General features: G+C 49.4%; 6 protein-coding genes across 6 annotated transcripts; 3 read left to right on the forward strand and 3 right to left on the reverse strand.

The window, feature by feature from the left end:
• Window positions 1-662: 662 nt before the first annotated feature.
• Pmar_PMAR013654 (hypothetical protein) lies at window positions 663-1577 on the forward strand (the record flags this gene model as incomplete). Its single annotated transcript, XM_002765545.1, has 1 exon — window positions 663-1577. The coding sequence occupies one exon, from the start codon at window positions 663-665 to the stop codon at window positions 1575-1577; it is 915 nt and encodes a 304-aa protein (XP_002765591.1).
• A 1833-nt stretch (window positions 1578-3410) lies between these two features.
• On the reverse strand, window positions 3411-7569 carry Pmar_PMAR013655 (hypothetical protein). Its single transcript, XM_002765546.1, has 25 exons — window positions 7468-7569; window positions 7299-7421; window positions 7154-7239; window positions 7026-7101; window positions 6916-6971; window positions 6771-6873; window positions 6601-6726; window positions 6467-6556; window positions 6367-6420; window positions 6207-6318; window positions 6028-6161; window positions 5888-5979; window positions 5618-5704; window positions 5502-5565; window positions 5335-5451; window positions 5166-5286; window positions 5007-5092; window positions 4808-4962; window positions 4507-4648; window positions 4364-4465; window positions 4176-4309; window positions 3978-4129; window positions 3824-3928; window positions 3701-3778; window positions 3411-3632 (listed from the first exon to the last, which is right to left on the reverse strand). The coding sequence occupies exons 1-25, from the start codon at window positions 7552-7554 to the stop codon at window positions 3505-3507; spliced, it is 2610 nt and encodes an 869-aa protein (XP_002765592.1). The 5' UTR covers window positions 7555-7569; the 3' UTR covers window positions 3411-3504.
• Window positions 7570-7924: 355 nt separating this feature from the next.
• Pmar_PMAR013656 (U1 small nuclear ribonucleoprotein A, putative) lies at window positions 7925-9907 on the reverse strand. Its single transcript, XM_002765547.1, has 14 exons — window positions 9824-9907; window positions 9691-9769; window positions 9434-9648; window positions 9278-9385; window positions 9167-9232; window positions 9000-9067; window positions 8884-8948; window positions 8756-8843; window positions 8649-8709; window positions 8541-8598; window positions 8432-8478; window positions 8305-8384; window positions 8153-8261; window positions 7925-8074 (listed from the first exon to the last, which is right to left on the reverse strand). Exons 1-14 carry the CDS (start codon window positions 9869-9871, stop codon window positions 7964-7966), a joined length of 1203 nt encoding a protein of 400 aa, XP_002765593.1. The 5' UTR covers window positions 9872-9907; the 3' UTR covers window positions 7925-7963.
• A 132-nt stretch (window positions 9908-10039) lies between these two features.
• Window positions 10040-17311, reverse strand: Pmar_PMAR013657 (DNA-directed RNA polymerase I largest subunit, putative; the record flags this gene model as incomplete). The annotated part of the gene is made up of 37 exons (XM_002765548.1): window positions 10040-10130; window positions 10182-10282; window positions 10325-10400; window positions 10454-10544; window positions 10597-10709; window positions 10761-10858; window positions 10910-11091; window positions 11154-11258; window positions 11308-11360; window positions 11406-11488; window positions 11536-11728; window positions 11778-11924; window positions 11981-12091; window positions 12146-12223; window positions 12274-12381; window positions 12434-12479; window positions 12528-12656; window positions 12735-13052; window positions 13105-13254; window positions 13306-13395; window positions 13443-13602; window positions 13648-13725; window positions 13779-13871; window positions 13924-14136; window positions 14184-14904; window positions 14950-15578; window positions 15629-15914; window positions 15960-16033; window positions 16083-16187; window positions 16241-16399; window positions 16445-16515; window positions 16558-16644; window positions 16691-16759; window positions 16801-16877; window positions 16927-16987; window positions 17035-17133; window positions 17250-17311. The coding sequence occupies 37 exons, from the start codon at window positions 17309-17311 to the stop codon at window positions 10119-10121; spliced, it is 5328 nt and encodes a 1775-aa protein (XP_002765594.1). The 3' UTR covers window positions 10040-10118.
• Window positions 17312-17903: 592 nt separating this feature from the next.
• Pmar_PMAR013658 (hypothetical protein) lies at window positions 17904-19750 on the forward strand (the record flags this gene model as incomplete). The annotated part of the gene is made up of 7 exons (XM_002765549.1): window positions 17904-17921; window positions 18025-18070; window positions 18117-18187; window positions 18338-18405; window positions 18945-19059; window positions 19392-19540; window positions 19687-19750. 7 exons carry the CDS (start codon window positions 17904-17906, stop codon window positions 19748-19750), a joined length of 531 nt encoding a protein of 176 aa, XP_002765595.1.
• An 82-nt stretch (window positions 19751-19832) lies between these two features.
• On the forward strand, window positions 19833-20019 carry Pmar_PMAR013659 (hypothetical protein; the record flags this gene model as incomplete). The annotated part of the gene is made up of 1 exon (XM_002765550.1): window positions 19833-20019. A coding segment is annotated over one exon (187 nt), but the record flags the coding sequence as incomplete, so codon positions are not given.
• Window positions 20020-20474: the final 455 nt, after the last annotated feature.

Consider the following 20474-nt stretch of genomic DNA (forward strand, 5'->3'; position numbering starts at 1 on the left):
CATGTGAAGTCTTCAATCACTTAGAATCATGTCCCATAGAATCCAGTTTACCGAAACATAAATCACGATTGATGTTCTACCAAAATTCAACAACAGCGTCGAGAATTCAAGTCGAATCTGGGACAATTCTTGTGTTATCACCCCCCACCGTAATGTATCTTCATACTCCACAGAGTTATCAAATTACAGCGATGAGAGAATGTACACGAAATAGTTACAAGCTTACATTGGCTCCATGTGTATCACCTCCTAGAAGCATCATCGACTTTCGATCCTGGTAGATGCACAACGCGGGACAGTACAACGAAGCCAAGTTGTGTTACACTCCTCACAATACCTCGCTGTGAATTGCACTTGGAAGGTAGCACCATACTGTTATGAATATGAAATTCTTCCCGGCGTTGGTGTCGGTCATATTGGCATTTTGCTTTTCTGGTTGTTCAACCGACTCGGGTAGTGACAGTAGCCCTGAGACTCTACCTCCTCAATTACCCTCGGACCCGAATCAGCAGGCGACGTTCCCTAAGACCACAGGCCCCCCTCCAACAACTAGGCCTCCACCTACCAATGCATGCACTGGTCGCCCGATAGGCATTTATTCCTGGTCTCAAGACTACTGGAGTGAAGGAGATCCTGCTCTAACTGACTTCATTTCAAGCGATATGGGACGGACGTGGAATTGTGGTGAGCTTTACATCAACGTGGCTGATCCTACAAACTACAACATCATCAAGTATCAACCGCAATTGGTTGCTTGGATGAAGAAGTGGCGTCAGGATAGTGGGAACGATGCTGTTATTTGGTTGACGTATGGTGATGTCACCGAAAGGGATGGTCAAAAGATGTGCGCCTTCGTAAACACTTTCGAGCAGTTCCTTATTCGCTCGGTTTCTGCCCAGGATATGGCAGAGATTGCACCTATTGGTATCAGTTTTGATGTGGAGCATGTCCCTGATAATTACTACTTACAAGCGTTGACCAGTTCGAGAGAGATGATTGCTAATGTTACCGAGGGTATGGGTTATCTACCCAATTCCATCTTTGTGGGTAGTACTATCGAGGGTGAGCCCAATCAGCAAGAAACTACTTATGTCATGCAAAATGCTGATAGGGCATTGATGATGCTATACCGTAACTCGGTTAATGGCACTAACAATGATGGTTTGTTGGAGCGTATGCAGTGGATGATGACAGACCAATGCGTCGTGTGTACGCAGCCCGGATGGGAGGACTTGAGAGCGAAGATCACTATCATGGTCGAAGGCTCCTGCGAGATGGGTAATGGTTGTGGTAAACTTTCTATGTGTGCTTATGATACGAGTAAATATCCCGATCCTGATGGTGGTATCGAGTATGTGTGGGATCAGTTAGAAGATCTCACTAGTTTGATGGTCCCAACAGGTATCGTCACACAGGAGCAGTACAATAAGTTATTCGATGTTAACGGTACGCTATATGCCATACATAATTGGGAATGGTCTCGATGTTACTATGGTGATCCATTCTCTCAACAGATGAACTATACTGATTGTATCCAAAATTATCACCTTGACGCTACAAGCTGCAGAACAGAGTAGAAGATGCTAGCGAGATATCTTTTGTTACAAGTTGATTCCCGTCGTGTGCTTTCTATCTTCATTCCTACGATGGTTTCTTGGGTTATCGCCACTGCATTTTAGAGATTTAGTTGTTCAAGATTATGAGACGCCGTAAGTGCATTTTGGAGATCACTGGATTGAGTTTTGGGGTGTTTCGAAGGATAGTTGGACGATTTCTCTTGTATATACACACTTGTTCCACCGTGAAGCAATACGGGAGGACACTTCTTTGGAAGAAGTCCTTCATTATCCCGAACTTGACATCGTTGACATATAACAAAGGATTAGTTTGCTTCATGTTTGAACGCAATGACTTGAGCAACTTGAGAATCGGATTTCACGAGAATTGATGGTATCAGATAACCATACAAATGAATGGGAAGGAAGATGCGTTCACGAAGAATGGGTTATCTCAGAATTAAGTACCAAATGACGAATATAACTACCAGAAGCCGTACTCCTACGGAAGAAGCGCTGCAGAGGAGTATCGAGATCTGTCATAAGTGGCCATGTGATTGAGTACTTTTGAGCTTGTCGAAGAGAAATCCTGTTCTTAGCTCCCCAACTCCGGCCGGATGACATGCGAACAACAAAACTGACGCCCATACGAGAGGTCAACAACATGGGGCGGAATCGAAGTGCTTGAAAGGTTTCCATGTTCGAACCATCCTCCTGGATGACATGATTATATACCGACCAAAACGTTCTTACACATAAGCCAAGTCTAACAGCTCGTCGTCGTCCCCAGCTGTAGTTCAAAGTACCAGTCACATGAATAGATCTTATACACAGTAATACTGTGACAGTGTCATCGTTAGTTATACAGAGCAGTAGAATAGTCTACAGAACCTATCAGCGGTCGCTAGCAGACACATCAGCAGTTTAGATGCCACGCCAAAAAAATGCGAGATTATCGCTGCACAGATTGCCCACAGGTGGCCTTCACGTTGGTGGAATCTGAGTTGGCGAGGAGATCGGTGCTCGACTTGGACTTTCTGGAAGGGAACACCGACTTCGCACCTCGTCTGACACTCGAACACTGCTTGTTGAGCACCCAGCGAGAGATACGATGCTTGTGATGACGATGGAAATGCATGGAGTAAAATACTGACTGAAGGCTGAATCTCGATAGACAACAAGAGATAACATTAAGACACTGAAACCTCACAATTGTAGACATCAGGACCTCACACAACAGCCTCACGCTAGCAGCACCCGAGGATTCGACCCTACACACCAAGTGATCCAAACAATTAGAGAAGCAATGAAAACTCTGCTACACTGAAGGTCTCACAACAATTTCTGAATCTCAAAGTTACAGATGACAGACAGCATTGAATAAGATACCATAACGATGCACTCTGTAATGGAATAATGGAACGTCAAGTAAATAACATATGCTGGTCTCGATAATGACACTATCATGATGTCCGCCTGTTAGTCGGCCGTCCTACTGTTCAATCTTATGCCATTGTGACGTTGTTGGATGAAGTATGACGTATCTCATCGCCGAGAGATATTCATACACCAAGGTTCATGGCACTTGCAGAGATCACGGGAGAGTATTGCCATCCTCAACTTTCCTTTTTCACAGTATGCCCCACGATAATTACTAGTGCATCCACATTCTACAGTGAATCGCATCTACACTTTTACAGCCCGTCCTCTAGGCTCCGTGTCAACTCTAAGGCTAGCACGTCAAATCGATATGTCATTTATCTCCTGAGCTATCAGCAACTTTCACCTGCTTGTCTGGGTACTACTATGAACGCAACATTATGTTGATATGTAAAATGAGACGAACCTTTGAGATGGAGTAAAAAGTTTGTGATGATGAAGTACAAAAAAGTGTTGCTACAATGCCCTTCTTTTAGATGGTAAATGCAGCGATTAACAACTGATAGGACTATCGTCCAAATTGACGGACCCCTCTGGAGAGGCCTTCGTAACTGCTCTTTGCGAATTGATGTGCTGATCTCGACCTGGCGACGAACGGCGGAAGGTCGTGATGCTCCCCGGATGATGGTACTCGAACTGAGATGGACCGCAATGGTCAACCCCATCGAGTTAACAGTCGGGAAACAGTGTTTGCCGGGGCTTACCGAGTTCGGTCGATGTTTGGCCACGACTAATGAAGGGATTAGTGACGGTATTGCTAACAATGACTTCGGACTCTATGCCTGATATGGGAATACGGAGGAAGGACCAAGGTACGACTTTAGTACCAACAACCTCCTCAAGACGCATCCAACAATCACCAAAATGGACGAGATGAGCTGCCAGAGAGACTATCTGCAACAGACCTGTAAGCAGGAACTTCTCGGCCGGGTCTGAAAAACTATAATATGCATGAGTTCGCACCACGCGGTGGGGTACTACCTATGGTGCTCGCCGCCTTGTCGGTTTTATCCACAGTTCCAGCCCATAACATTGTGCGTGTCTTAGTAAGCTCTACATTGAGCCTCATGACAGCCTGCTTCACCCAACTGGAACTGTCTAGCTGCTGTGCTGTAGTAATATCGATGTTAGACCTGACGCCACAATAGTGTTCAGCGATACCCTGTACCCCAGTCCTACTCAGATATCTTTATGGCTCCCAGTAGCTCCTCCATCCTCACGATGAGGTCACCAGCTACAGCAGCCCCCTCCCTGCCGAGCCGACAGTCCTTGGCCGGTCCTGCCACTGCTAACGCAGCATATGACAGATCCACCTGGGAAGCGGACGACAGCGATGATGAACTCAGACTAGTCGCTTCGGCAGCTACCAAGGCATCATTGACATTAGCTGAGTGGCCGCCTCGTCGCATAATATTATCTTGAAGTTTGCTCTGACGTAGCAAAGGCTTAGTTGCAGGCGGGAAATGCACCTGTGCTGAGCATTAACAGGCGCAAGGTCTAGGGAGCTCACCAGTAAGTCAAGTGAGTGAGGATCTACTCCCTCTAGGGCTCCATCTCGAGGTATAGGAGACGAATAGGTTGCTATCTGTGGCTTCTCCTCCTCCTCCTCTCCGGTGGCTACAGAAATTGGGCGGCTCATGCTACGGGAGTACCTACATCGAGGAAATCCCTCGACAAAGAGGGCACCTTTGAAAGACTGCAATACGTTGTCAATGCGAATGATAAGCGAGCAGTGATTAGGAGCATTTGTGACAGAGCCGAAGGTGATCTACTATTCGCAGCACGGAGACATGCAGATATAGGAGCCCTACGCTAAAGCACTCTGTCCTTCTGCTTTAACTCCATTGTTAGCATAGCAACGATTGGCCTTAACCACTGACCGGACGGCGACGTCAACTGCTGTCTGCACTAGGTGCTTATGGGGCCCATCGAGAGCAGGGAGGAGCCGGAACGGTGGGGGCAACATCTGAGAGAGTACCTTAACTGATGGGGGAATAGGAGAGCACTCACCACGAAGATCATCGCGAGGAAGACACCTGTGCAGACTATGGCTATTCGGTACAGTGCCACATGCCATATGGCTAAGGAATCTCGACCTGAGCCAATTCATAATGGTATAAAGAATGGAGTGTTATATGCGAATTCCATCAGACTCTTCGGAAATATTACCCTCGTCATCGTTCCTATTAGCCACGGCCACTACGAGCCATGATAGATATGCTAGAATCGGCCCCGACACCTTCTTAAGGGATCCACGATGTAGATAGGAAGCGATAGCAGCCAGCAGCACCTGGGATGGGGAATACCAACGCGTCATCGTGGTGTGGCGGGACATTACCATTTGTGTGGCGTAGGCGCTAATGCTACCACGGTTACTCTCGGCAGAGGCTAGCCCGAGGGCACTGCCCAGGAGGGTCCATGCGAAGAGGGGTGCTACACAATACACTGCACGGATCTGATGACAACTGGTTACCGGAGAACTGTTGGGGGGTTAGGCAATACTACCGCGCCACCCTTGGGCAGCAACTGTAATATCATGAGGCCAGGCAGCAGGCCCCAGAGGGCGTAACTAACAACAATGATGGAGGCGTCATCCTCCAACACCCCTTCCCTTTACTTACGCATCAATGGCGTCATCCCTCCCCTCCCATACTGTATACAGTAGTGTTGATACCAACATCATCATAGCAATACGCATTGTAAAGTACCTGTCCGAGTGATATTACTCATCACCACCTCAGCTCATAATCATCATCCTACAGTGCACTCTCCGCTTCAGAGCGATCTTTAAACCATTGCCGAGGCGATACCACCCCCTTCCATTGAAATGCGGTATTCCTGTGATGACCCACATGGGACAAGCACTCGAGGAGGAGAAGAAGGAGCATTACCTTGCTAGCATCTTAATCATTACTTTGAAGGAGCCCATAGTCGAGGCAACATACTGGGTTGTGGCCATGCGAACACGTCTCATTGCTCTTACCTATCAAGGGCTCAACAACCCACAAGGAGCGCTGTATTGTTCTCTCACGAATCTCGCCATCTCGATGACAGCAGCTTGTAGTGCGAAGGCATCAGCAGCTGAGCTCTTATAGCCCTGCGTGATGTGAGCACTCATACTAGACTGTATGAGATCAGTCAACAACTCCTCACTTGGCAACGAATCTACAGGTAATACTTCAGAGGCATACTCCACGACTAGATGCTTACTCTCGGAGACCGTAGCGACGACACTAGTGAACTTGAGCATGAAGGAGGCAGTGACCAGCCCTCCACAGGCGGCTGGGAATGACAGAGGCTTTCCACTACGGGGTGGGTGTATCTGAAGAGGCCTCCTTGACCGAAGGATAAGGTACAACGACTTCCCCACCGTTTGAGCGAGCGTGACCAAATTCCCAAAGCAAGCCGCCTGTAGATGGGTCACCTGAATGAACGCGCTTAATTGTAATAGAGATAGCCGTTAGTGATACACGCAGAGCTCCCTCATCATCAGCCTGCTTCCAGGCCTGGTAGAGAGTCTTCTGGCATACCGCTGAGGCTGCTCGAGCTAGATCATAGTCCTAGGAGGTAGCAGTGAGATGCCGCACCCAGGGATCGAACCCACCTCCTGGACTTCAGAGGGCGACATCAAGGTGTTGCAGAGGGTGTGAAAGTAAGTGAGCAATGCCGAATCGGCCTCCGCCAAAGACATCTTGCTTGATCCACACAGTCTACTGCTTCTACACCGTATCTGCTTATACGATAATGTTGTAGCGCCTATAACCAACAACTCACTAAAGACAACATACACGTGACCCCGAAGGTGACCACGGAGGCTGCTATACTCGCCAGCATGCAGCGACCGATCTCGGAGTAGATCGACGTCATCCCGCCGTATCTGGTAGTACGCAATCCACTCCTTTAACAATCGCTTACTCACATTGGCACAGTGCAGACCATAAGTGCTCCCAAGGGGACACTGTACACTTCATTTATCTGAGACCAGCGAGCGATGATGGCCCATAACGAGGGCCGCACGGCGTAACGTACAGGCTTCACAGTATAAGCAAAGGCATGCAGGACCATAAGGGGTAGGGCCCAGACAGATCCTATATATGAGTTGTATCTAGGCAATAGAAATAGTAACTGCTCAGGTCGAGAGGCAATCGAAGCCTTACTCAGCCGAGACGGCATCGAACACTGCTCTGATTGCTAGTGTCCACATAGCAACGAGAAAGAGGGATATCATGGAAGCATTAATGACCTACAACATTGAAGAAGTTGTGCACACGCATTATGGGGAATGGTACAGTTCTATCCCACCTTCATCGAGTTCTTCCCTGCATTACATAAGCAATCCCCAGCGGCCAAGACCACCGTCATAAGGGCTAAGGCCGCTATGTCGGGGCCGAACCAACGCGCAACAGGCGGTACAAAAGAGAACACCTGAGGAGGACAGCATTCCCAGGTAGGGGAGGACTACGAGTATTACTGATAATAGGATGGTTGATATAACGAAGGACAGCATGTAAAATGTACATGGGTAATCAAGGAAACGTCGGGCAAGTCGGATGTTCATTGTTACTATAGTACTACGAAAGCCACCTCGCCGACCGATTCCCCAGCTCTCAAACACGACGACCGAACAGGGTTGGAAAAAGTTATAACATCATTCGTTCAGTCCCATGAGCTCCACGGACGACGCCCTGCTCGGATAAGCGCTTGACACAATACGGTAGTCTAGTGAACATAACAGTGAGACTCACGACACTCCCAGAGAGGCCTCGATAGGTCTTCTCACGATGAGGTATACCACCACCGGCGGCGGTAGGGACATAGGGTCGTGAGAGTGGTCACACGTCACCCCGCCTGGGTGGGGAACCCCACTCCTGTTACTCTCAACACAACTCGATAGCAAGCCGATACCCAGAACGTCACCATAAAAGTAATATTAACCCAACATCCGCTGTAGGGTAGCTGCATGATGATCACTTCCGAGCGTAGGATATCTTCACCAACTGCCCCTCCATAGTGTAGTCACCTCTAGCATTCTTGGCCATAGTGGCCTGGAACTCGCTACTGAAGTCTATGAACCCGACCTACAACAACGATAGATGCAGTCAAGACGGCTATGCACAAGCCTCGCGAGATTGCCCCCCGCCCGCCAGTAGTACTACCTGTCGTTCAGCTATCACACGTGTGCCCTCGAAGCCTGGATAGGACTTGAACACTGCTGTGAGCTTCTCAGGCGTGCACCTCGGGGGTAGATTCTCCACGAAAAGTGTCCTACCAAGAGGTGTGAGGCGACATCCCATTACTTCTCCCTCACTTATTAGGAACGTTAGAATGCTGCACAACCTTGGGTGCCGACACTGCGGTGTTGAAGAAATCCTCTGCCGTAGTAAGCTTCTGAAGGAAATGGCATCCCCAACGGTGTAGTCAGCCAGGCGACCCACCTTCTGTTGAGCAGGTTGTTGTTGCTGTCCAATATTAAAAGGCATACCTAAGGAGGAGGAGGAGGGGGCGAAGTATTACGGGAACTCACGAGCCCCTGATGCATCCCACCTTGGAAGCCCGAGGGCATGCCTGTAAAGTTAGGAGGTGTAGGTTGCTGCATACCACCCTGAGAAGGATGAGCATTAGCCGTAGACAAGTGATGCCTCCCCCACCCACCGGCATAGGCCCTCCAGGTACAGCAGCTTTCGCCGCTGCTGCTGCCGCTGCTGCTGCAGCCCTACAATGAGTCCCCATAGCCGTAATACCCCCGACAATCGACCTACGCTTGAGCTGCCGCTTCGGGCTGCAGCTTAGCCTGTGCTGCCGCTCTCATCTCCCTCAACTTCTCCTTATCCCGACGGACGTATGTACCTACGATATACTATAGACCCATACAATCACACTTTACTACCTTCCTTTTTGGCAATCGCGTCAGACTTAGTCTTGGCGTACGACACCCGCATGTTCTTGCTGTACCTTGACCGAGGGACACTAGGCTCACCCAGAAGGCCTCCATCGCCCTCTTACAGACTGTGGCCTTGCAGCTTCTTCATCGCTGATGATGACTCCTTTTTCGACGAAAAAACAACAAACACCTGTAGGCAACATAACCCTACAAGAACGACTACTCAGGATGAAGAACAGTATTGCTATGAGTACGGTGAAGATGCAGGAGCAGCCACGACCATTATTACCTGACCCCTCCGCCGGAGTGACCGCATCGCAATACAGTCTATTACAGTACCACAGGGCTTACATAGCTGAGATGGAAGCATATTAGAGGAAATCTTTGTACTTCATCAGACCTCGAGGATCGACTTCTTCAGCTCTTCCGGTTTGACCCGATCATTGAGGTTGTTGATATAGAGGGTCTCGTTAGGAGGGAAGTCGTCTGGAGGCCTCTCATGAGGATCCTATCATGCACTCCAACATGACCTTATCAATGTGATACGAGACACTACATGAGCTAGCCGCTCAGCCAGGGGTATCTTGGCCATCTCGGGTGAAGCTGATCCCGCTATGTTCTGCCCCTGCTGCCCGCTCTGGGGAGGTGCGAAGCCACCAGGCATGGGCATCATATTAGCGAATCCAGGAGGTGGAGGCATGTTGCCGAACGCCCCACCTGGTGGGGGCATAGGTAGCATACCACCAGGTCCTCCAGGGAAGCTAGGAAGTCCTAGAATGCGTAGATCGGTGGAAAAACGAGAAGTTACTATACCTGCTGGTGGGGGCGGCATCATCCCTCCAGGCATACCCATTGGGGGCATAGGAAGGCCCCCTGGGGGCGGAGCAGGACTCTGAGACAATGGCGAGTTTAACCGATAATGGTCCATATCAGAGCCCCATAGTACCTTCCCACTAGACCCTTGCGGCATACCCATGAAGGGTGGTGTGGGCATCCCAAGTGAAGGTTGTTGTTGTTGAGGTGGGACCCCTGACATTTGCAAAGTATAGCCCCTCTGTCCAGTGTCTGCTCAGCCCAGCACCCAGTCTCCTACTATACCCTGTCTCAACGACTGAACCCTACACAATTGAGTATAGCAGTGATAGAAACCTATATAGCGTGAAGTAGAGAGCACAATCGGAGCTCTCTTGGTAAATACGTTAACGACCTTCACAACACCAGTGGTCGACCTCCTATATAAATCACGCGAAGACCTGATCGAACACAGCCCATGCGGTGATCAATACCACAGCTAGACTCCCTACGAATTCCTTCTTCGGCTTCTTGACCTGAGTAGCCAGCTCATCCTTAGCAAGTCCCCGTACACTCTTGGGCATCTCCATACGTAGATCGAAGCATCCAGTACCTACTCATATAGTAGGAGCGGCGGTTACACCTCTTCACTTACCAACACTGGCCTGCTTGCCGACGATGATGGACCCAGCTGGACTCTTTAAGGTATCATACTGTGCATTGTTACAGGCCTGAGCATGATGACAGCTCACGCATAGCCTACTACGGATGAAGCCTGCCCTACCTTAGTTAGGAAGTTAACACTAGTTTCGAATGTCATCTGCAGCCATGGGGATGCGTGAGCCTCCATACCTCTACGGCTGAAGGGACGGAACCTGGAAGGGAGGAATATTACTGCTAGTAAACACAAGCGAATACTATCACTACCCTCCATGATGAGTCATGTAGTCAGAGATGAGCATCAAATGCCTGGGGTCGACACCGATACCATAGTGACCGAACACTCGGAGCACCTCTTGAACTATAGCCGCACGTGCTGCCTGCAAGGGGAACAACGATTTACCATACCATAATTGCCCGAACGCTGCTACCTCTACACCGTACCGATCCAAGATAAGACCAATATCATTGGTGACTATGCGGTCATGGTCGATGCCATCAAGGCCCCATGCAATATCGAGGTTAACACCTACGAGGATGGTTATAAACTGCTACTAACCATAGGGCGAGGGAGGCTCACCTTCAGTCTCAATCGTGACCTTATCAGACTGACCAGGACGGGGCTCCACCACATGGACGCTGGTGATGCCAGGGGTCTGCTGGATGTATAGATCAGAGCAAAGATCTGCGACAGCCTCCAGGATGAGAATCTTCCGAGAGATGCCCTGGGAGAGCTCAAGTGGTCGGGAACGGAGAACAAACCTAAACGACGACATAGGATAATCATCGATGCACTCACTGTATAACAGAAACAAGAGACTCACTTCGGGCCGTATAGACGTCCAGACTTGTTGAAGATGACTTCAGTAGAGTTCTTAGTCTTGGAGACCTGATACTCCTCGGCAGTAGTCTGCCCTCCGAGAGCAGGTCTAAAAATACCAACGCTTACGGCACCGCCACCACTATACGACTTTTTACCCTTGAGTGCCTTCCTCAGCTGCGGGGGTCTCGTTGTCCTCCTCGGCCTCATCCTGAGATAATACCACTTGCAACACGTCATACCACTCCTCTCCTACATCATCCTTCTTATCATCATCGCCTGCTGCTGCTGCGTCATCAACAAGATCATCATACTGTCCTTCATCAGCATCATCGGCATCTACACCCACAATCAATATACACAGAGAGCATCCCCTGCACGCCTACCGCTAGCAGCCTCCATCCTATCAAGCTCGGCCTCCCTCTCCTCATCGGTAGCTCGGGCACGCTGGGCTAGTGTACGAGTGACGTTCTGGCTTTCATCGCCTTGATCCTTCTGCTCAGCATTATTCTCATCCTCGGGAATCTCATTGAACACATCAGCTGCTCCCTCCTCTTGCTGGGCCTTACGTGATGTGATCTGAAGAGAACCATGTCGATCCACGGAGGACCACAGAGGAACGCCTCACCGTAGAGGTGCTCTCAGATATCTTGATGAACTTCTTAAGATTTGAGTTGAGCTTATCTCGGAAGTCATGGTCCAGGAAGTGAGCAATGGCTGTCTGTGACAAGCTAGGATATGCTTTCTGGATCATAACGGGGTCAACCAGTTCAACCTGCCCGAGGGAAGCTTATAGAGCAGCATCGTAATGGCAGTGCATAGAGTGCTTACCACAAGCTCGTAGGTTCGCATAGTCTCCCCACTAGGCTGGGCGGCAGTTACCGACTCCAACACGTGGGTCGCCACTACAACGTCCTTCAGAGACACTCGTGTCATCTTACCCTAAACATAGTGGTGAATGGATGCTGATATTGACGTCAATCCATCAGTCATTACCTTGAGCTCCTCGGCAACCTTGAGGCCCCCAAGGACAGGGAATTCCATAGCAGGGGTTTCCAGGTGTCGAGATGCGGTCTGAGAATAGCCCAAAAACTATGTGATCCACAATGAGGTAAGATACCTACCTGCACAATCTCCCTCAGTCGAGGGATACCCAATGTGACGTTAACACCACCATGACCAGCAAGATGGAAGGTATTCAGGGTCATCTGGGTAGAGGGCTCTCCCATACCCTGACAAAGGAATACCACTTAACATTGCCTAACAGTAACAGACGAATCTCACCTGAGCGGCCAAGGTACCAACAGCTTCACCAGGATCCGCTAGAGTCCTGAAAATAGGTCTATAGTGAAGCACGAGGGATCACTGCTCAACCCACCTAGCGTATTTATGCATGATAACATCACGGAACTCTTCAGTGGGCATCTTCTTCTCCAACTCCTCTGGTCTATGGGAGAGATACTCCGTCAATGCATTCTCCTCACGCTCGGACATAGCACCAGTGAACCTTGAGGCGGACAACATGGTACTTCAACACCAGCGCATAGTGGTAATAGCTCTCTTCATATGAGTCGAGGAGTAGTACCTCCATGGGGGTAGCATGCTGTTCATAGGAGGAGCCTTGCCTCCGTTCGTATGAGTATCCTTCACAACAAACGCGATATGCTCCTTCTCCTCGTCTCGCAGCTTATCGCTAGCATCAACCTGATTGCCACCATCGGACAACAATACACGTATAGATTCCCTCACCTCCTTCACGAGTTCTTTGGTCCTCCGACCACTCTGAGGCTTCTCCGCCCACTTCCTATAAAGGGCCGGCAAGTTGCTCTCCATCTTAGCCTCCTCCTTAGCGACAGCAGCACTCTTGGCCATGAAGGCAGAGTTCTCATCCAACACATCGAATCTAACAACGCAAATATAATAGAAGTATTCCCAAGTCAGTGAGGTAACCTTACTGTTCCAAATGGCTGACCTTGGTCACATCCATACCGTCCTCACCATAGAGGAACTCGACGATCGATGAGTCAGTATCCCGAACAGTGTAGTCATAGTTGATAGTAATACCCTCCAAGTTCTTCACCAAACATCTTTGTAAGTATCCAGATCTATACACCAAGGCATTGGATAAGAAGGAGAGGAACTTCCAGGCTGCTCACCTTGCTGTCTTCACAGCAGTATCAACAAGGCCCTCTCTACCAGCCATACAATGGTAGAAGAACTCTTGTGGTCGATATCCAGTCAGGAATCTAGACACAGCATACGAGACATTCAGACCTGCATTATAGATGCTCACCTGTCGGTAATGTAACCACCAGCTCTCGGGCCGATATCATACTGGGCAAAACTGGGAAGGAATCGCTGATTCCTCATACGAGGAGCACGATGTCCCTCCAGTTCCTGCTGGCCCAACATGGCGTCAATCATTGAGTGATTCACCTTCGAACCCTTAGCACCTACACAGCATCCATATGAGTAAGCATGTTATGAGATGACGTTACCTGTGCTGACCATAGCCGAGAAGCAGTTATCCGGGAATGGAGACACCTGGCCCTTAGGGAATAGGATGTCGATAAGTTCTGAAAACGCAGATATCTCGTCCATCCTAGTGAGTACACCAGCGCCTCGTTACTCCCCCAGTAATCCCTATTGGTAGACAGCATTGTCTCCTCTAGCTCCTCGAACATGGGATGTTGAACCTTGGGGTCTGCAGCATACAATTTGCCTGATCATTCATACCACTCCCTCCCCAACCTCTCGAATATTCCATCAAGTACCTATCTCCTTCTGGAGTTTATGTAGAGTCTTGACATTAGCCTCCTCTGGACTGTTCTCCTTCACCCAGTCTCTGATCTTATTCCAGGAGTCTTCCCTAGCCTTCCTCAACATCTGCAACCTTGCCTCGTCACCCTCAGGAGTGATTAGAAGATCTCTCATAGCACAAGTGAAGCCATGGTACTGGAGGTAGAGGGTGAGCATCCTACCCATACCTGAGCGAAAGGAGGTACCCCCTTATCAATGACTACCACCAACTTACCAGTGAGTAGTAGCCCAGCAGCCTTAGGGCCACATAGCTCATAGAAGAGATGTGTAAGACCATTGGCAGTAGCACCAAAGGATGCCTTATCCAGGACACCCTCTATGAGCTCAGTATCTCTAATAGTGACCATCTGCTCCTCCTTGTTACCATCACTGACACCACCCCAAAGATCGCCAGGGGTCTTGGCCTTAGCATGATGATTGAAACCATTGACGATGGCTTTATCCGTACTATGAGTAGCGAACTTGATAAGACTCTTGAGGAAGATGGTGATGACCTGCTTTCCTGTCCACAATGTCTGTGGCTTCACGATGACTGGAGGCTCCATGACAATTCTGAAGTCCTTGGGCACCCCAGCAGGTGTTGTAAGCTTGGTCACCTGACCTCTAGATTTAACACTACCAATACCCGAGGTATCGCCTTCTATAGCGGCTCGCATGGCAGTGTAGATGAGGTTCTGAACTTCAGTCTTCCTCATGAAGTGATCCCTTGCAGTAAGGAATACACCAGAGACAACATGATCCTGGATAAGACCACGAAGGGGCTTGCCAGAAGTAGGCCCCAGATACTGGTGATCGGCAGAGGCTATATAGATGGCCTCAGCTCTGGCATTAGAGTCTTGAGGACAATGCAAGTTGATCTCATCACCATCGAAGTCAGCATTGAATGTGTTACAGTTGGAGTAATGCATTCGGATAGTCTTCTCCTTGCTGAGCACCTGACATGAGCTTTCAAACTACCTCAAAGGACCAGTCCCCACTACCTTCACGAACAAAGCCATAATGCCTGGCTTATGCAAGGTAGGCTGACGATTCACCAGCAGAGGATCACCATCCCTAACATGCCTGAGCACCACTCTAGGCTTCTTATCTGGGTTGGTACTCTGATATAGACTCCTAGCAATGGCCTTCCTTTGATGGGGTTGTCGACCCTTCAGTGACACCAGCTTGCCATCCGGGAACACTACAGCAGCTGCGCCTGGGTACTTATCGGGACCATTCTCCACCAACGCCCGCAGGTAGTCTACGTTAAAGGAGTTAACCGGCTCGGGCACCGTCAGCTGTAGAGCCGCGAACATGGGGAGACCAATCTGGTTAGTCTCCAGAGAGACATCCGGACTGATAACACTACGAGCAGCGTAGTTAACACGCTTGCCCATCATCTTCATTCTGAATAGGCCCTGCTTCCTCTCAAGAAGCTGTCGTACACCAAATGCCACGACCTTGTTCTGGGCCTTGCCGCTCTTAGCAGAATCTAGATAGTTATTTACGTTATTCTGCAAGTCAATGAGTGCTGTTCCAAGAGTAGTCATAGGCCCTCTCTGTGGAGTGTTGTCAACAGGCTTCATAGTCTCATCCTCATCCGAAATAAGGTTCGGCAAGGCATCGCCAGCTGAAGATATCACACTGGACTCCACTGACACGAGCAACTTCATAACTCACCCTTTTCCCTGTCATTAGGGTTCTCTACAGCCTCCTGGTCAGTCTCGAGTAGCTGCTTGAGTAGTAGATTAGATTCAAGTATATTCTTCAGACAAACCGTTGAAGCCGGTAGGAATCCTTGGTTATCATCACTATCACCACCAAAACGTAGAGGTCTCAGCTTGTTTGGAGGGACCACTATATTCTGCATGAAGAAAATGTCTTCACCACGACCCACAGAGGCTGGGAATAGGAACTCCAAAATCTCCCTCTCCTCACACCAGAGCTTGTGAAGGAGGTTGCGCACCTGCGTTCGAGATCGGTCACATAGTATTACTCAATATAGCTGTACGTAGGTGGGAGTGACAAACTTCTCTGCGGCCTTCCCTCGAAGTTTCCGGAAGATCTTGTTGTATCCATCAACACCTAGAAGTTCACAATCCACCGACCGTCACTCTTGTCGTCAATAGCTTACGGAAGAGCTCCGACTTAGCCTTGCAGTTGGGGCATACCGCAACCGATACCTCGTTCTCGAACTCCGCCACCAGATCGTTCCAGGCCTGTATCTCGCCTGAGCTACCTGAACAGCCCAACAGCTATACCATGCACTCTTTAGAGAGTAGTAGTGATCACTTATTCCCCAACTAGTATTCTTGCCCACGAGCTTCTCGAGGTTATCATTAACCTCATTGTGGGCGAGGCCCAGCTGCTTGACCAGGGCTTTGACCCTGTTCTGTTCCTCACCGTGGCCCATAATGTACGGTACGTAAGATGATGAGCCATCCTGATAACCTACAGCAGAGCCCTAGACTGGCGGACCCCCGAATATTATCCTACTAGCATGCTCAACGAAGGCCTCTCGACTGTCCGCATTGGGGTCTGAGGTCATATCCCTCTCCAACGCCGACCTGAGAACTCCCGTAAGCAAGTATAAGTCTAGTACATCTCACTTTGTCTTCTCATCGCAAGGCTCCATGACTACATCGTGAGACTCGGGTTCGAGACCGGCAAGGATGAGCTTGAACCGATCACAATATCTGTGCATTTCGCATAGGCTACAGAATGAGAGCACGATGGTCGCACCTCTGAGTTACAGCCTTTCGAACACGGAAGTGATTGCAAGAAGTGCACATTCTACGGAGCACGTTATACCTGAGCAGCCAATATCCCGGTGTAGGACAGAGTCGAATTACAATGTCCGTATCAAGAACGGATTGTACACATCAGTCGCGAGTTTAATGTGACCCAAGTGACCGGGGCAGTCATGAACCTGACAATAGAGCCTCACTCGGGCCCCCGAACCCTCGAGAGCTCATTACCCCTAATCCGCACGTTTTGCATAGATCACCGATGTGAAGGGGTCCCAGTGCGGGATCGTATCTGAACAGATGCATCATTGACATTTAAACTCCTCCTTAGAAGACTACAATCCATCAGGCAAGGGAGCACCCGCCAGATTGCCGAACGCAGCAACCTCTGTGATTTCCTTAACAGATATGTCCTGAATCTCCTTCGGGGACATGTACCTGCCGCGACAACCTCTGTACAGCCTCAAAAAGCATATTGACGAGTTCGTATCTATCCCCCCCCAGCAGAGCACACCTTCTACTCCCCCAAAGCCCCCCCATGCCCCGTATACTACATGAACTGTACATCGTGTATCGAGCATCCAGGACGGATCTGCTCTTCGGATGCCGCTGACATTGTGGAGAGCTACCACGAGAAACTAAGAAGAGGTGTCGCCAGTTGTGAGATCAGAGCCTACGAGGAGAACGCGCTATGCTGGAAGACTGAGGAACATGACTAATACTAGTTAGCTCTAAAGGAGCTGGGATGTCCAGCAGGGCTCGATTACTGTTTTAGCGCGCGTCAAAACAGTCTATATTCGGGAAATTTCTCTCATGTTACATCGTTGGCTCACTCTAGTACTGTGGCGAGAGTGGTGATTTTAGACTTACTGATCAATCTTCGCCAGGCCGGAGTCCTTCTAGCTCTAACGTCTCTCGTCTCGTGCTGTCACGCGTAGTGTTTCCAAGTCGTGTCTTTACATAGTCAAGAAAAACGAGGATGCTTTCGAATGAAGCATTAAACCGTTACTCAAATGCCGATTGGTTTCACCTTGCACTGCAAGGCTTGCAGTCATGCATAGGTGGGACTGTGACGCATACTGATTAATGTTATCATCACGCTTCCACATATCTGAGTTTACAATTGTCTCAACTTGAGTCTGCTGAGTTTGTCTTACCCCCTTACCGAGTTAGAGCTCCGTGTTGAGTTCTAGTAGCGTCGTTACTAAATGGATGACCCGCAGCAGGTGGGATAGCATCGGGGAAGGTGTATCACTCTGGGAGTATCCACCAATATGACCGCTCTACTTGCTGTCTATCATATCGGCAACTCATTCAACTCCGTTACAGAACCAATATCGGGATACAGTCACTGAGATACAGGACGTACAGGATCGTAATAGTAGGAGCGTCAGCGTTCGCTGGGCATTGAGTTGGGTTAGGGCTACAGAAGCTATATGGCAAGGTGCGCACACTCACGGCACAGAAGAGTGAGAGTGAACAAGTGAAAAAGGTGGTTGCGAGGGCCAGCGCTAACATAGAGATGTTTATTCCTCCTAAGAGTTCGACGTCCTCGACGAGAATGGTGTAATCTGGATTCTCGTCGGACCAATAATGGTAGACAACGGGACTGAGTGCCTTGTCGACTTATTATTCTCACCAGGTACGGCAGGAAAGGGACGAGGCTGTGTCCAATGTAGAGAAGCGCCTGGAGTTCATCACTTCAGACTTGTAATACGCCTCTAGCTGCATAGGGAGAGGGATGGGGCAGGGTTTCAGAGACAAGACTAACGAGACAGTCAAGTAACTCGAACAGACGCTACAGAAGAAGTCCGATGAGGTAACACATACCAAGTTCGTGAGCCCTCGTACATGCAGCTTTTCCCATGGAATTGTTGTCTCGTCATTGTTTTCTATGCTACCACTAGATGCCTTTTTGGTCCCAGAAGTACTTCTGGTAGCAGCTGTAGTTGCTGCGTTAGTGCTCATAATTAATCCATATATCGAATCGAGGATGGAGGCCACAACGCTTGAAGGGGTCCAATCACCGTAATGACCGCACCACTCCTCCCTCACATCGTACGGAGGAGTTATTTTGCTCGAATATCCTGGTCTGGCGATAGTCCCCAGAACGCCATCAAGGAAATTTACTAGGAGGCATCAGTGGACTTGACATAACCACGCGGGTGGCAGGGATCGCTAGGAACATGGGGAAGGGTGCGGCAGTAGGTCTGAGGGGAGCGAGAGAGTGTATAGTGGTGCTCTTACAGCTATGGATGTTCCCGTGGGCGTCGTATCCTAATGGTAGATGCAGACGGTGATACTAGGATCGACGATCTTGCTCGGCTTGAGGAGGTTATGGATAGAGACTCAGGCATGGCAGCGGTCGGTGTTGGAGGCCACACGTTTGCCAGTTCTTTAGTTTAGTTGATGCAGCTCTTTCTCATGCTCTGTAGTGACTCCTCACTTTCCATATCTTTGGTGCGAGGGAGCAACTCAGAGCCACTGACGCTGTAGCAATGCGGAGCCCAATTCGAAATGTGCTATGACTGGTTTTCACTTCATTGTACGGCTGATGGTTGGAAAGTCCCCATTATGGTATGTCCCTGCCAGCCCACTCGAGGTACCCAATGCGGCTTCGAACTCTTCACGAGAGATGCCGCTCGGGATATATTTAGAAGCCTTCAGCTCAATCGGTATTTCTATGCTTGTGTCAGTCTCATCGTTCTTTTCGCAGGTGGGCATTGGACAGTGAAATAGTGCTCTTAGCGCGCTTCATGAGCCTCCGCATGGTAGAGGTACAATATCCACAACTACCTTCCATGTTATCACAGCCAGCTTGCAAATGCTACGAGATATCGCCAACGTGGGTTGGCCACTCCCATGTCCTCATTCCTCCTCTTTATCATTTGTGAATCTTGTATGGTGTTGGCTTGTGGAAGACCGAACCACCGGGCCCCTGTCGAGAGGGTATGTAGGATACATGGATCGCCCCAATCTAGCTTTTCCTAGGTCCGAGATGAAGGGCCTTGTTCATGGCTATACCCCAGCCTGGGGTCCCCAGGTTGTTCACTAGTGTTTTCTTCATGGCGGCATGCTTGGTGTGTCGATCCAGTCGAGTTGTCAATGCATCTCCACTATGGTAGCCTTTCAATATCATGTCTCGTCTATTCCGGAGCAAGACATCGAGCATCATAGTAGATCGCCCCATTGCATTCACTGGCATGAAGGTCGATGCCTCCACTCAAACAGACACAGCAGTACGTACTGATGTACATGTTATGACTGAGGAAGCTGCATGCGATAGACATACTCAAACAGTTGACCAGTCAACCAAAGACCAACGTAGTCATGTTAATTGTACATTGGAAGGCAGAAACTCTGTATTATTAGACACAGAGACGGACCCATTACCACGGAGGGAAAAGGGAGTCCTGGTAGATATCAGATCAGACACAGCGCAGACCAAAGCAACATGCACCGTAGCGATACCCTATAGGTGTCAGCGGACACAGACAGAAGATATCAGAGCTTGGTAAGCCTCGTGTACTCGTAGATGGATCAGTCCTCGGTTGTGATGCATGGTCTCTATGATCGCACGGATTAGCTCCTATCGCTACTATCAGGTTTTTCTCCCCAGAACTATTGAACACGGCTGAACACCAAGCTGAGATGACACGACTCTTCAACTTCCTATTCGGAGACTGGAAGCAAGGGCACCTGGATGCTACCTCGAAGATCGCGTATCACCCGTATGTCAGGAGGCTGCAGGCTAGACTGGTGAATCCACGCTCTTGGTC

This window comes from Perkinsus marinus, assembly GCF_000006405.1.
Source record: "Perkinsus marinus ATCC 50983 genomic scaffold scf_1104296975428, whole genome shotgun sequence".
Classification (NCBI taxonomy): domain Eukaryota; phylum Perkinsozoa; order Perkinsida; family Perkinsidae; genus Perkinsus; species Perkinsus marinus.